At 41.4% G+C, this 11,238-nt stretch overlaps 2 protein-coding genes across 4 annotated transcripts; one reads left to right on the plus strand and one right to left on the minus strand.

Moving 5' to 3' along the window:
• The first annotated feature begins 870 nt into the window (after nt 1-870).
• LOC141812208 (protein indeterminate-domain 4, chloroplastic-like) lies at nt 871-3,777 on the plus strand. 3 transcript variants are annotated; one of them, XM_074700252.1, is made up of 4 exons: nt 871-1,161; nt 1,253-1,527; nt 1,621-2,017; nt 2,750-3,777. In XM_074700252.1, exons 2-4 carry the CDS (start codon nt 1,371-1,373, stop codon nt 3,624-3,626), a joined length of 1,431 nt encoding a protein of 476 aa, XP_074556353.1. In that variant the 5' UTR covers nt 871-1,161; nt 1,253-1,370; the 3' UTR covers nt 3,627-3,777. The 3 variants fall into 3 exon arrangements, with proteins under 3 accessions (XP_074556353.1, XP_074556354.1, XP_074556352.1); XM_074700253.1 differs by having other exon boundaries at nt 871-1,102; XM_074700251.1 differs by having other exon boundaries at nt 871-1,527.
• Nucleotides 3,778-6,619: 2,842 nt separating this feature from the next.
• Nucleotides 6,620-9,528, minus strand: LOC141812256 (uncharacterized). The gene is made up of 5 exons (XM_074700312.1): nt 9,472-9,528; nt 8,779-8,901; nt 7,098-7,178; nt 6,872-6,959; nt 6,620-6,719 (listed from the first exon to the last, which is right to left on the minus strand). The coding sequence occupies exons 2-5, from the start codon at nt 8,899-8,901 to the stop codon at nt 6,691-6,693; spliced, it is 321 nt and encodes a 106-aa protein (XP_074556413.1). The 5' UTR covers nt 9,472-9,528; the 3' UTR covers nt 6,620-6,690.
• Between the last annotated feature and the right edge of the window lie 1,710 nt (nt 9,529-11,238).

Raw genomic sequence — 11,238 nt, forward strand, 5'->3', positions numbered from 1 at the left:
GCCATTAGGTCACATTTTAACCTTGTATTTATAACCCCATTAGAAGCTTTTCATTTGAATTTTCACCTTGTACTTAATTTGTTTTCCTATTTTCGTTTCATATTATAGTTCACATGCAATAACTCAAAATAAAAGTTTTCATTATTCACACCTCTCCCCACCCCCACCCATCGAACTAATGCACATGCATCTACTAAACTAATCAATAAACCTAAATATAGTCTACAATTTGCCGAAAAGTTCATGTCCTTTATTATACTTACATATCGTATGCAAGTTTACAAGATTAGTTAGTTCATATACAGCTACTAAACTAATACATCCATGTTTACTAATTAAACCTTCTTATATATCATGCTTGTTTTAAGCTTTAATTTCCATAAGTTTCATGTACATGTGGTGAAGAAACCCTTCGCCATCTCGATCACGGTAGAAGGAAAGCTTCGCTTGAGTTTTGTTCATACATACATGCACAATTAGTAGTGATTTTGTTATTGTTGTTGTTGTTGTTATCGTCATCGTTGAAAGCTAGTAGCGATTATTTTATAAACTTAGAAACATGGGGAGGTTAATCAAATTCATAGAAAAAAGGGGTGCGAGGGGAAAAAGGAAAGTGTGGGAGGTTGGGACTTGGGAATGAGAGGCTGGCTTGTTTTGTCGTGGCGCAGAAGGGTTGGGAATTGACACCAAACCAGCCGAAGCAGATGGCAACGATGCAATGCAGCAAGCTGCAATCCCACCTCCTCCTCCCCCTCCCCCTCCCGGGCCCGGGGGCCCCACAATGGCGACACCCTCGACTACGACCCCCCTCCCTCTCATAGCCCTCAACATCCCATCTCATCTCACCTCACCTCACCTCACCTCATCAACCACTGCACCACATTCTCCTCTTATTCTTCTTCTTCTTCTTCTTCTTCCTCCTCCTCCTAGCCCTTAGCTTCCTTATCATCCTCATGATCTCACATCCCTCTTCTTCTTATCTTCTTCCAATCGATCTCTTGTGGTGCAAATTAAAGAAGAGCATGGCCAGGCAAAAGTTCAGAGAGACTACCTCTCTTGTTGTCTTCTCCATCTTTATACTACTTGTCGCTTGAGTGCAACAGTTTGTTTGGATCCATCCCTCTTCTTAATTTGTTCTGTAGCAGGAGTAGAATTCGTATCGTATGAGCCTGCGTACTTAGATTTGAAGATCTTTCTCTTTTTCCTCCCTTTGCTTAGCTTTCTCGTCTTTATCCTCTTGTTGATTAAATAGGCGATTCGGAAGGAGGCGGACGCAATTAATATTCCACCCGGCCGGGAGAAGAAACCAAAAGAGAGGTAGGAAATAGGGAGAAAAGTTTGGTGTTGTTTTCCTGCTTCCGTCCAAGCCCATGGCAGCGGCTTCTTCGTCGGTACCTTTCTTTGGAATTAGAGACGAAGACGAGCATGAGCTCAGCAAGCAACAGTCGACGACCGCCGCTGCTCCGCCTGGCGCAGCTCCTGCTTTTGCTCCTCCCAAGAAGAAAAGAAATCAGCCAGGAAATCCAAGTAATCGATATGGCTGCTCGTTTAATTTTGTTTTCTTTTGATTAGTGATTTGATGGAGATGATGACGGTGATGGAGGATGGTAATTGAATTAGATCCGGACGCTGAGGTAATCGCGCTGTCGCCGAAGACGCTGATGGCGACGAACCGGTTCATCTGCGAGGTGTGCAACAAGGGGTTCCAGCGGGAGCAGAACCTGCAGCTGCACCGGCGGGGCCACAACCTGCCGTGGAAGCTGAAGCAGAAGAACCCCAAGGAGGCGCGGCGTCGGGTGTATCTCTGCCCCGAGCCTTCCTGCGTCCATCACGACCCCTCCCGCGCCCTCGGCGACCTTACCGGCATCAAGAAGCACTACTGTCGCAAGCACGGCGAGAAGAAGTGGAAGTGCGACAAGTGCTCCAAGAAGTACGCCGTCCAGTCCGACTGGAAGGCCCACTCCAAGACCTGCGGCACCCGCGAGTACCGCTGCGACTGCGGCACTCTCTTTTCCAGGTCTAGTCTCCAGCTTAACCATTCATCTGCACTAACTCACACGCAAGAAAAAAAAAAGGTTTCTATATTCCGTTTCGTTATTTAGGGTTAGGGTTAGAGGATTGACATAATTGATTAGATGCACAGCACGGGGAGGGGAAGAGAAACTGCTACTGCACCCTCGTGAATGGGAATTGAACTGGACTACGGTCGCCATGGTCATTGAGATTTCAAAAGAAAAGAGGACGCATCCTTGCGCGGCCGTATCAATCCCTCGGAACAGACGCCCAACTCCTCTCACAGTCTCACTCACTCACCCCTCATCTCTATCTCTCCCCCCCTCGATTCACGTGGTGATATCGAAGTAACGCTAGGTCAATTTGTTGGGTTGTGGTTTGGAGAGATGTGGGCGACTGCATCGCTCGTTTGGGAGCAACACTGCCGCCTCTGACCTCTGTCGACAAGTAAAATCTTTTGCTCTACCGCTTGGATTTGACCGCACGTTATCCTTGTCCCCCAATCAATAATCTGAATCATTGCTCGTAAATTGCTCGAGCTGATCGGTCTTTCGAAGCTTATTCAGTTTAATTAATTCTTTCATGATTTTGGTATGGCATCGGCGTGCGTCCACTTGTTCGTGAGCTGGATTTGCAGTTTAAGTTTGGATCGTGCGTAGATTTAGATGGATTTATTCTTGCATTTCTGGGAGTTTCCTCTTTTCTTGTTCATGAAATCAAAGAGTATTCAATGCAGGCGCGATAGCTTCATCACTCACAGAGCCTTCTGCGACGCACTCGCTCAAGAATCGACGTCCAGGCTTCCCAATGGTATTGCTTCCGCCGGAGTCGGCGGCGGTGGACAGTTATACGGCAGCAACGCCGGCATCGGAGGCGGAATCAATTTGGACCTTATTCCTCCGGCGAATCCTCCACAGTTCGGCCAGTTGAGTAGTACCTCTTCCTTGTTCCGGCCGCCACAATCCTATCTCGCTGGATCCGGCTCGGGGCACGACTTTAATAGCTTGATTCAAGACATGCAGAACAATACTACGGCCGGCGCTTCCTCGACAGGAAATTTTTACAACCTCAGCTTCTTCTCCAACAACGCTGGGACCACCGGCGCCGGTACCAACTTGCTCCTCCCTTCCGATCAATTTCCCAATTCGAGATCCAGCGGCAGTGGTCTTTTCCCCAGCATCAACATCAAAAATAACGTCCCGTCACTACTCGTGGCCGATCCAACCGAATCCACCGCGGCCCCACCTGCACCGCCACAGATGTCCGCCACCGCACTGCTTCAGAAGGCTGCGCAAATGGGCGCCGCGGCGTCGAACAGCCGCAGCTCCCTGCTCTCCGGCTTTGTCGGCGCGTACCATTCAGAGACCACCCCGAGGGCTCAATTGGTGGACAACGAGAGGAGCTTCCAAACCCTAATGAATTCTCTAGGCGGCGGCGGTGGGGCGTTCGCCAATAACCTGGACGACGGCGCCACCAAGCTGCACCACGTCGTCGGCGCGGGAACTCCGCCGGCGGACAACGGGCTCACGAGGGACTTCCTCGGCGTCGCCAACTTAAGCGTCTTAGAATCGGAGATGAAGTCGGCTTTCTCGAGGAGGAACAACAACCCATGAGAATTTTTCAGCATATGCACTAGATCGAGGTAGGCAGCTCCAATAATCAATCAATCAACTGCACGTTATCGTCGACGTGTAATATGTGCAAGACTCCTCCTAATTAACTGTTCGAATTAAGATTAATTATCAAGACTTTGATTCAACGGAATGATCCATTGCCACGCCGTGCTATACGTTTTGTTGTTTGCATGGCCCTCGCAGCCGGTGGCGCAGGGCCGGTGACCACACTGAGGGGGGAGGGGGCGCGTTCACGTGCGTCCGTGCATGGGAGCGTGACAAACTGACGACTCCATGAAAAGCGTACTGCTTCTTTTCCTTCCTCCTCCATGGCCACTTTTTATTTTTTCACGAGAAGAATGTTTGGTCACAAACCTTCCTTTCTCACCCTCGCTTAAACTATACTGATTATCAGCATGGGGCCCACCTTTGACTCTTCTGCTTGTCCTGCGCCTTCTTGTCGTCGGAATCTCGCAGAGGCCCGGCCGGCAGGTGGCGCGGCCGCGCGCGGTTCGCCGGAAAATGCCGCGTAGCTGACGCGCGCAGTGGAATTTTTACTCAAATTGGATATTAACTTTTACTATGGAGGTTGCAGTAACATGCACTAGGAGGTTCACATGGAGAACAGTGGGCAGGAATCTGACACGGGGCCCAGAATATATTCCTTAGTGTGAAATTAGGGTTTTATGTCTGCAGTAGCTATAGGCCAAGGCATGGAGGGGCGGCTTAGCATGGCTTAACTTTCCTTTATTATTATAATTTTTTCAAGCAAAAACCTGATCAATTATTGAAGTGTGCGTAATATTTGGCTGTGTTCATCATTGAAAGAGAAATGAGATGTCTATCTGAAGTTGCTATGAGACAAAGGAAGCGTTGGTCCACTGGGCCGGACGATCAGTACGTGTGAGGCAAGTCGAACACCACCGTTGCATGGAGAATCCGATGCAAATTGCAGAGAGGACATGCAGTCTCGTGAAGGCAGTGTCCCACGTGAGTCCCAGTGAGAAAATTACAAGGCAAATGATGAAATTTAGTCCACAACGTATGGGACCGTCCGTTCGTATATATATATATATATATGACTATGTAAAATCACCAGTATATAATGAATGTATTATGTTCCTTCTTAATTATTGAAAGGGAAATAGTGCAAAGCATTATTGAAAATTTCTACTTAAATTTTCCATTATCGACCTTGTCCCACTATTCTTTCACAAAGTACAGATAAATTTTGTACCGCGCGCCATGATGTTGAGTTATTGAAATAGGATATATAGTCAATTTTGGTAATAAAAGGTACAAAATTTTTTATAAGAGTTGAGATATCGAATAGTGGTTTCATCCTTGTGGTTCCATGTTGTTTTAGTGAAGAGCTTCATGTATTGCTTTTACATTGATGTGATTTTAGGTTATTGCCTTGGGTCTATATATAATGTAATAAGTTGTTGATTGCTTAAGCAGATATTTGACTACTTAATTAGAGCTTGTGTGTGATATATGAAGTCTTGCAACTTGGATGTGCCGTAGTGATGTTTGTCAATTGACTTAGATCACAAAGTATATGCAATCTTGTGACAAAATGTAAGGAGTTATGCAGATAATGTCTATCAACTAGATAGGATTGAATTTCTAGTCGACTAGAGGCAAGTCAGTCAATTGATAAGCATTTTCTAATCAACTCTTTTTCAAGTGACAAATGAGTGAAAGGGTAACCAATTGATAAAAATATACATAGTCAACTAGATCAGTTGTTTCATTCAACTAATAGAGTCCAACATTCATATTTGTATGATCATTCGATTGAACCAAAATTCCAATAGATGAGAGGCGTCTAAATCATCATTGTAATTGAACATTGGAGTACTAAATGTAAAAGCTTTTGCCGAGATTTTGGGCACTCAAAATTATCCATTCACCATTCCATTTCCTATGTTTCATTAAGAGCTTGGACACAATTGAAGGTTTCATCTTCCATCATAAGCTCTTACTAATCTTTTTATTTCTTTAGTTAGGTTTTTCATTGCATATAGTAGGGAGCCTTTGAGTTTATCATAATGAGAGTTTTCTTGCTTCTAGATGGGATCTCACCTAAGACAAGCTTGGTAGGCTAAGGGTATAGTCACTACTAGAAAAATGTTAATAGACAACGCGAAAAACGCGTTGTCTTTGTGGGGTAAAAAGCGTTGTAAGAGGCCCTGTTGTAAAAGGGGTCCCTCAACGACAACGCTTTTTAAGCGTTGTCTTTGTTAACATCGACAACACCTTCGCAACGCAGAAAAAGCGTTGTAAATATTACAACGTTTTTTGCGACGCTTTAAAAACGTTGTTTTTAATAGGTATGACAACACATTTTGCAACGGTTAAAAAGCGTTGTAATTGTTTTACAAATTGCTTGGGTTTTTGCAACGTTTTTAAAAGCGTTGTCTTTTGATTTTTTTAGCAGTAAATAAGAATTAATATATTTTGTAAATACAAAACTATTGGCTACAAAATTTACTCAATCAGAGGTACAAAACATACAACTTATATTCACACAAAAACCATTCTTACAGCAGGTTCATAACATACAGCAGGTCGATAACATACAACTTATACAAGTTCATAACACAAATTCAATTTACAACTTCCAACATATAAGCTCCATAACAGGAGCAGGTCCATAACAAAGGTTTCAAGGCAACAGCAGCAGAAATATCATCACAACAGCAGTAGAAATATCATCACAACAGAATATCCTCAGAATATCCTCCAACAGCAACAGAATATCATCACAACATTAGCAGCACCATGTATCAGCAGCAGAAATATGGGCACAACAGCAGCAGATTTAGCAGCAAGTGCATCACCAAGTATGGACACAACATTAGCATCACCAAGTATCAGCAGCAGAAATATGGGCACAACAACAGCAGATTTATACACAATGAACTATGGAGATCAGCATTCCATACCTACTCATAAACAGCAGCAGCAGAATTAATCACAAACAGCAGAATTATACACAAACAGCAGAATTATCCAGCCGCAGATGTATCCAGTTCCTTCTTTGACAAAGTTATGGTAATTACTGACACATGTCTAGTAGTCTCAAGCCTGAAAATCATAACTGGTGTCAGTAACTAGGGAAATTATTAATATTCAAACTTAAAATTTTGTAGAAGATATTCAACTGTGCAACTTTAATAGACCAACTCCACACCAAATTCTCTAATTTTAGAATTCAAAAGAGAAAAATAGCTTCTTACGGTAGAGGCCTTCCTCTAACGGTTCCCATGTATCAGTTATGTCAGTAGAACCAATAGTCATATTTTGATAAAGACCAACTATTCTTCTCTGTATCACCACCATAGATAAAATCCAATAAGTTGAAGAACTTTCATTTAGTTTAATCTATCAAACTGAAGGTATGAGAAATCTAAAGAACTTATTGAGAAAAACAATACAAATATCAGTGGAACCAAAATAGAATACCTTGATCAGTTCTACAATCGTAATAGTCTTATTAATAGCCCGCCCCATTGCCTTCAAAACAATCTCATTCGAACCTTTTGCCTTTAGAAACAAAGTATGAGACATGAATTAAGACACCAAATACCAAACTGAAAAACCTTAGCAAGACTAATATATGAACATAATAGAATGCTAGTTTGTGTAGAATGACAATTCAACCAAATTAGTGATGCTTGGGAATTAAGTATATGGTCTTTCTAGCACAGCAGTAGTTTATGAATCTCCCACATTTAAATCTATAATTAATAAGAAAAACTGACACCTAGTGCCCATGACAGTGACATATGTTGATTTTTCTTGCATAAACCAAGGTAATCAAATGGTCATAGGCCAATAGTGACTACAAAAGAAAAATGTGCACAATGCTAGCATAACTTGAGATAGAATATTTTATATTTAGCCATATTCAGCAATAAAAAGAGCAGCATCTCATCATTTACTCCCAGGACACTGGGTAATGCACTGAGATATCTGAAAATTGTTAAATCCATAAAGATTTGCTGTCCCATTTAGCACATCAGATTTCCCAAATGAATATTAATGAAAAATTCAAGAAATCCACCCCCTGCATATCAACTAGGGTCCATTTGATTGTTTTAAAAGTGGCTGATTTACTATTGTAGCAATCCAAATTGGGATATTATACGAAATGTACATGATTTTAGAAAGTGGTCTAGGCACTTTTTGCCAGAGGCCACTAAGCAAGCATTTTAAAAAGCAACTCAGATATTTCACAGGCACTCCATGCAGGTTTGGGGTAAAAAAAAAACAATTTTGTTTTTTAAGTTTGGATCTCATTTGTTAATAAAAGATATTCATACATCTAATATACCACCCAATGTCTCACTTGACCTGAACTTATTATTTCCATGGAGGTTGTGACTCAATCTTCACCCAACATTGCTCATTTTCTATCAATTTGTTGGCTATTCTCTGTCCAAATTTTCTTCTCTAGATTTGTCCTCCATCTTTTATTTTTTGTTTCATATATTCTTAAAATTTTCAGCATTTATTCTCATCCATAAAATATTTTATTCCTCTTGTACCACTATTTTCGATAAGATCATTCTCCTTCCAACAAGGTCCCCTATCATTTTCATCATCATTTTTTAATCCTTTGTTTTTTAACTTATTCTCTTAACCACCTTGCAATATTTACGCTATTGCTTTGAATCCATTTAAATCTCTCTTATTATTTTTATGATTTCATACAATTGATCCTATTGTAATAATATTTTAATGTTGAACACTTGCACCCCCACCTAGGCATGCTTACCATAAATCCGTTAGGTAGTGGATCAATTGTTTACCCCTTAAAATCACTTTTAAATACCTTAGAAACATAAGTGCATTATGATTATTTTAGGATGATCGGACATATTTTAAAATAATTTCTGGAAAACGTGGGATAATTATATGTAAGATTTTTTTATTCATTTCTATATTAAAAAAGTAATATAGTTAATACGAATTTAATCAATTAGAGGTAGTTGTTAATTTAGATTGTTAAAATAACTTCCTAATCTAGAACTTGTCGAAACTATCCAGGAAACAATTGAGAGCAGCGACAATACAAATGAACAAATAATATGAAACAAAACCATAAGAATCAAATTTGTCATAAATTTCAAATGATGCCTACCTGAAGCAGGCTGGTGGCGTACGTGATATAGTTGCGCATCCTCCCTTGAGTCGTAATACGGATCTCATTCTGATTGATCGGGGTCTGTTCCTTCGGTTTCTCCACCCTCTGGTACCGATCCATCTTCTTATCCACACCAAAAAAAAAAAAATTGAATCCAACAAAATCGAATTTTGGAAAGAGCAAATAATCAGTGTCCGTAACACATCCATGATACTCAAGCAAATCTAATGTATAAGGGGAAAAAACTAAGGATACTTGGGATCAAAAGAGAAAAAGACTCCTACAGCGCATGAAATAAAAACTTAGCCACATAAAACCCAATAAAATCAGTGATAAACAAACCAGAAATATACATCTTCATCATGCGTAGGTTAGAGACAGAAGACGAATTATGGAAGAAAAGACGTATAAATAAACAAATAAATTTTTACCGTTCATGGATAAGCAGATTGAAGAGTAAAAAAGATAACAGTACAGGATAATTTTTTCCCACTAATTTCTCCCGTGTAGAAACAGAACCTCTAACTGTGGCGTTAGAGAGTAGAAATCCCCCACCCACCCATCCACCCCCACCAAAAGAAAGAAAAAACAATTCAACTTTTTCCATCCCGGCAGCAACTCAAGTCCAAATAAATACCGAAAAAAAACTAAGAAAAAAGCAAGATGGGGCAGGTTTCCGCCATCTCCTACCTCAGCTACCGCTTCCACTCGTCGTCTTCTATGGCGCGAGTGCTCGCCGTGAACGGAGAGGCAGCTCTCCCGCTTTCGCTCCTTCTGATATTCCGATCCGCAGGAGATCCGGCGCAGGGTCTTCTTCGTGCTTAGGGTTCCTCACCGATTCGTCTAAATAGCAATTGATCCTCTATCGTTCGATGTTACATGTGGTGATTTTAATATAAATAATTTGTTGTATTTTAAATATTATTTTTTATATTGAATAGTGTTGTATCACATTTTAGAAGACAAATAAGGAAATTATTTTCCTTAATTTTATCATTTAATATATATACTTTAAAAATAATAATATTGGCATCGTAAGCATCATATTTATTTATTTATTTTAGTTTCGTTATTTTAAACATATTTTCTCACTTTATGTACTTTCTAATTTTTTATATGGAGATAATTAAAATGTTAGGTGATTGTCAAAAAAAGATATTTAATTTTTTAAAAAGATAATTAAGATTGAAACCGTACTTGGAACTCGGAGTGGAGGAGCACGGGCCTGGAGGAGCACCGCCCTAGAGGGGAGCACGGGCCTGGAGGAGCACCGGATGCGGCTTCCGTTCTATCTTCGTCTTCGCCTCTTCACAGCGGCGCGAAGAGGAGCTAGAGGTGCGAAAGGGGCGGGAGAAGCGGAGAGGCACGAAAGGGGGGGCCGGGAGAGGCACGAAAATGCGGCGCGGGGGAGAAGACGAGCTAGAGGTGCGAGAGCGGGAGAGGGACGAAAATGGTGCGGGAGAGAAGAGGGAGGCGTACGAAGGAAATCGCGGACTCGCCCGATAAAAAACCCTGGATATAAACCATCAACGACAACACTAAACGACAATACTTTTAAAAGCGTTGTATTTGGCAAAAAACCCGCTAAAAGACAACGTTTTCGACAACGCTTTTGTAAAGTGTTGTGGTTGACCCAAAATAAACGCTAATAGACAACGCTTTCTGTACAAACGTTGTCTTTTGATTTCAAAAGACAACGCTTTTGACTAAAAACGTTGTAAATTGAAATACCACAACGCTTTTGCTAAAAACCGTTGTCTTTGGGGCGTTGTCTATTAATATTTTTCTAGTAGTGTTCTGACTAACTAAGTCAAAAACTTCTAAGAGACCGAAGTGAGGTCCAAACAACCTTAGTGTCTAAGTGACCAGAGCAGCTTCCAAGCGACCCAAAAGTGTGATCTAGTAATCTGAAGGAGATGGTTAAGGACAAATGATTGGCCATGCTCCAAGCGCTTGGAGGGAATCTAGGCAATTAGAGTCCATGGAGTTATTTTAATCCAAACTCGAAGCAGATCAAAATTTTAGCGGAATCAACATAATCCATGGTCCAGGGGCACCTGGACCATATGGGCACTCGGATCCAGTCAACTCAAGTTTGACCTGAGTTGACTCTGGATTTGGTTCGGCTGCTTCTGTTTACTCCTCTTATACTTCCTCTATCTTGCTTCCAGCTCTTGGTCCCTGCAAGATCAGCATACAAAAAAATAAGTAACCCAAGCCTTACCCTGTAGGTCTAACCTACTGGCTTACTTATGCCTAACTTCCCGTTAGAACTAGTCACTTCTATAGATAAACTTTCCACCTACCAAACATCCGGTCAGCCTTGACCTGTTTGGACTTTTCCTTGCATAACCTCTAATTAGGACTAGTCACTTCCATAAGTAGATTTCTCACCTACCAAACATCCGATTACCTTAACTTGTTTAGATTTTCCCTTGCCTAACCTCCAATTAGGAC

The sequence above is a fragment of the Curcuma longa genome, chromosome 18 (genome assembly GCF_044706935.1).
Source record: "Curcuma longa cultivar G26 ecotype Majalengka, Jawa Barat chromosome 18, ITB_CL_G26_1.1, whole genome shotgun sequence".
Taxonomy (NCBI): Eukaryota; Viridiplantae; Streptophyta; class Magnoliopsida; order Zingiberales; family Zingiberaceae; genus Curcuma; species Curcuma longa.

Excerpts from the sequence above, each read along its gene's own strand:
- LOC141812208 (XM_074700251.1), top strand. The coding sequence starts at position 1,371 with ATGGCAGCGGCTTCTTCGTCGGTACCTTTCTTTGGAATTAGAGACGAA. Across the intron at positions 1,528-1,620 it reads AAATCAGCCAGGAAATCCAA|ATCCGGACGCTGAGGTAATC; the intron begins GTAATCGATATG and ends TAATTGAATTAG. Across the intron at positions 2,018-2,749 it reads TGCGGCACTCTCTTTTCCAG|GCGCGATAGCTTCATCACTC; the intron begins GTCTAGTCTCCA and ends TATTCAATGCAG.
- LOC141812256 (XM_074700312.1), bottom strand. The coding sequence starts at position 8,901 with ATGGATCGGTACCAGAGGGTGGAGAAACCGAAGGAACAGACCCCGATC. Across the intron at positions 6,960-7,097 it reads CGATTGTAGAACTGATCAAG|AGAAGAATAGTTGGTCTTTA; the intron begins GTATTCTATTTT and ends GTGGTGATACAG. Across the intron at positions 6,720-6,871 it reads GTTAGAGGAAGGCCTCTACC|GCTTGAGACTACTAGACATG; the intron begins GTAAGAAGCTAT and ends TATGATTTTCAG.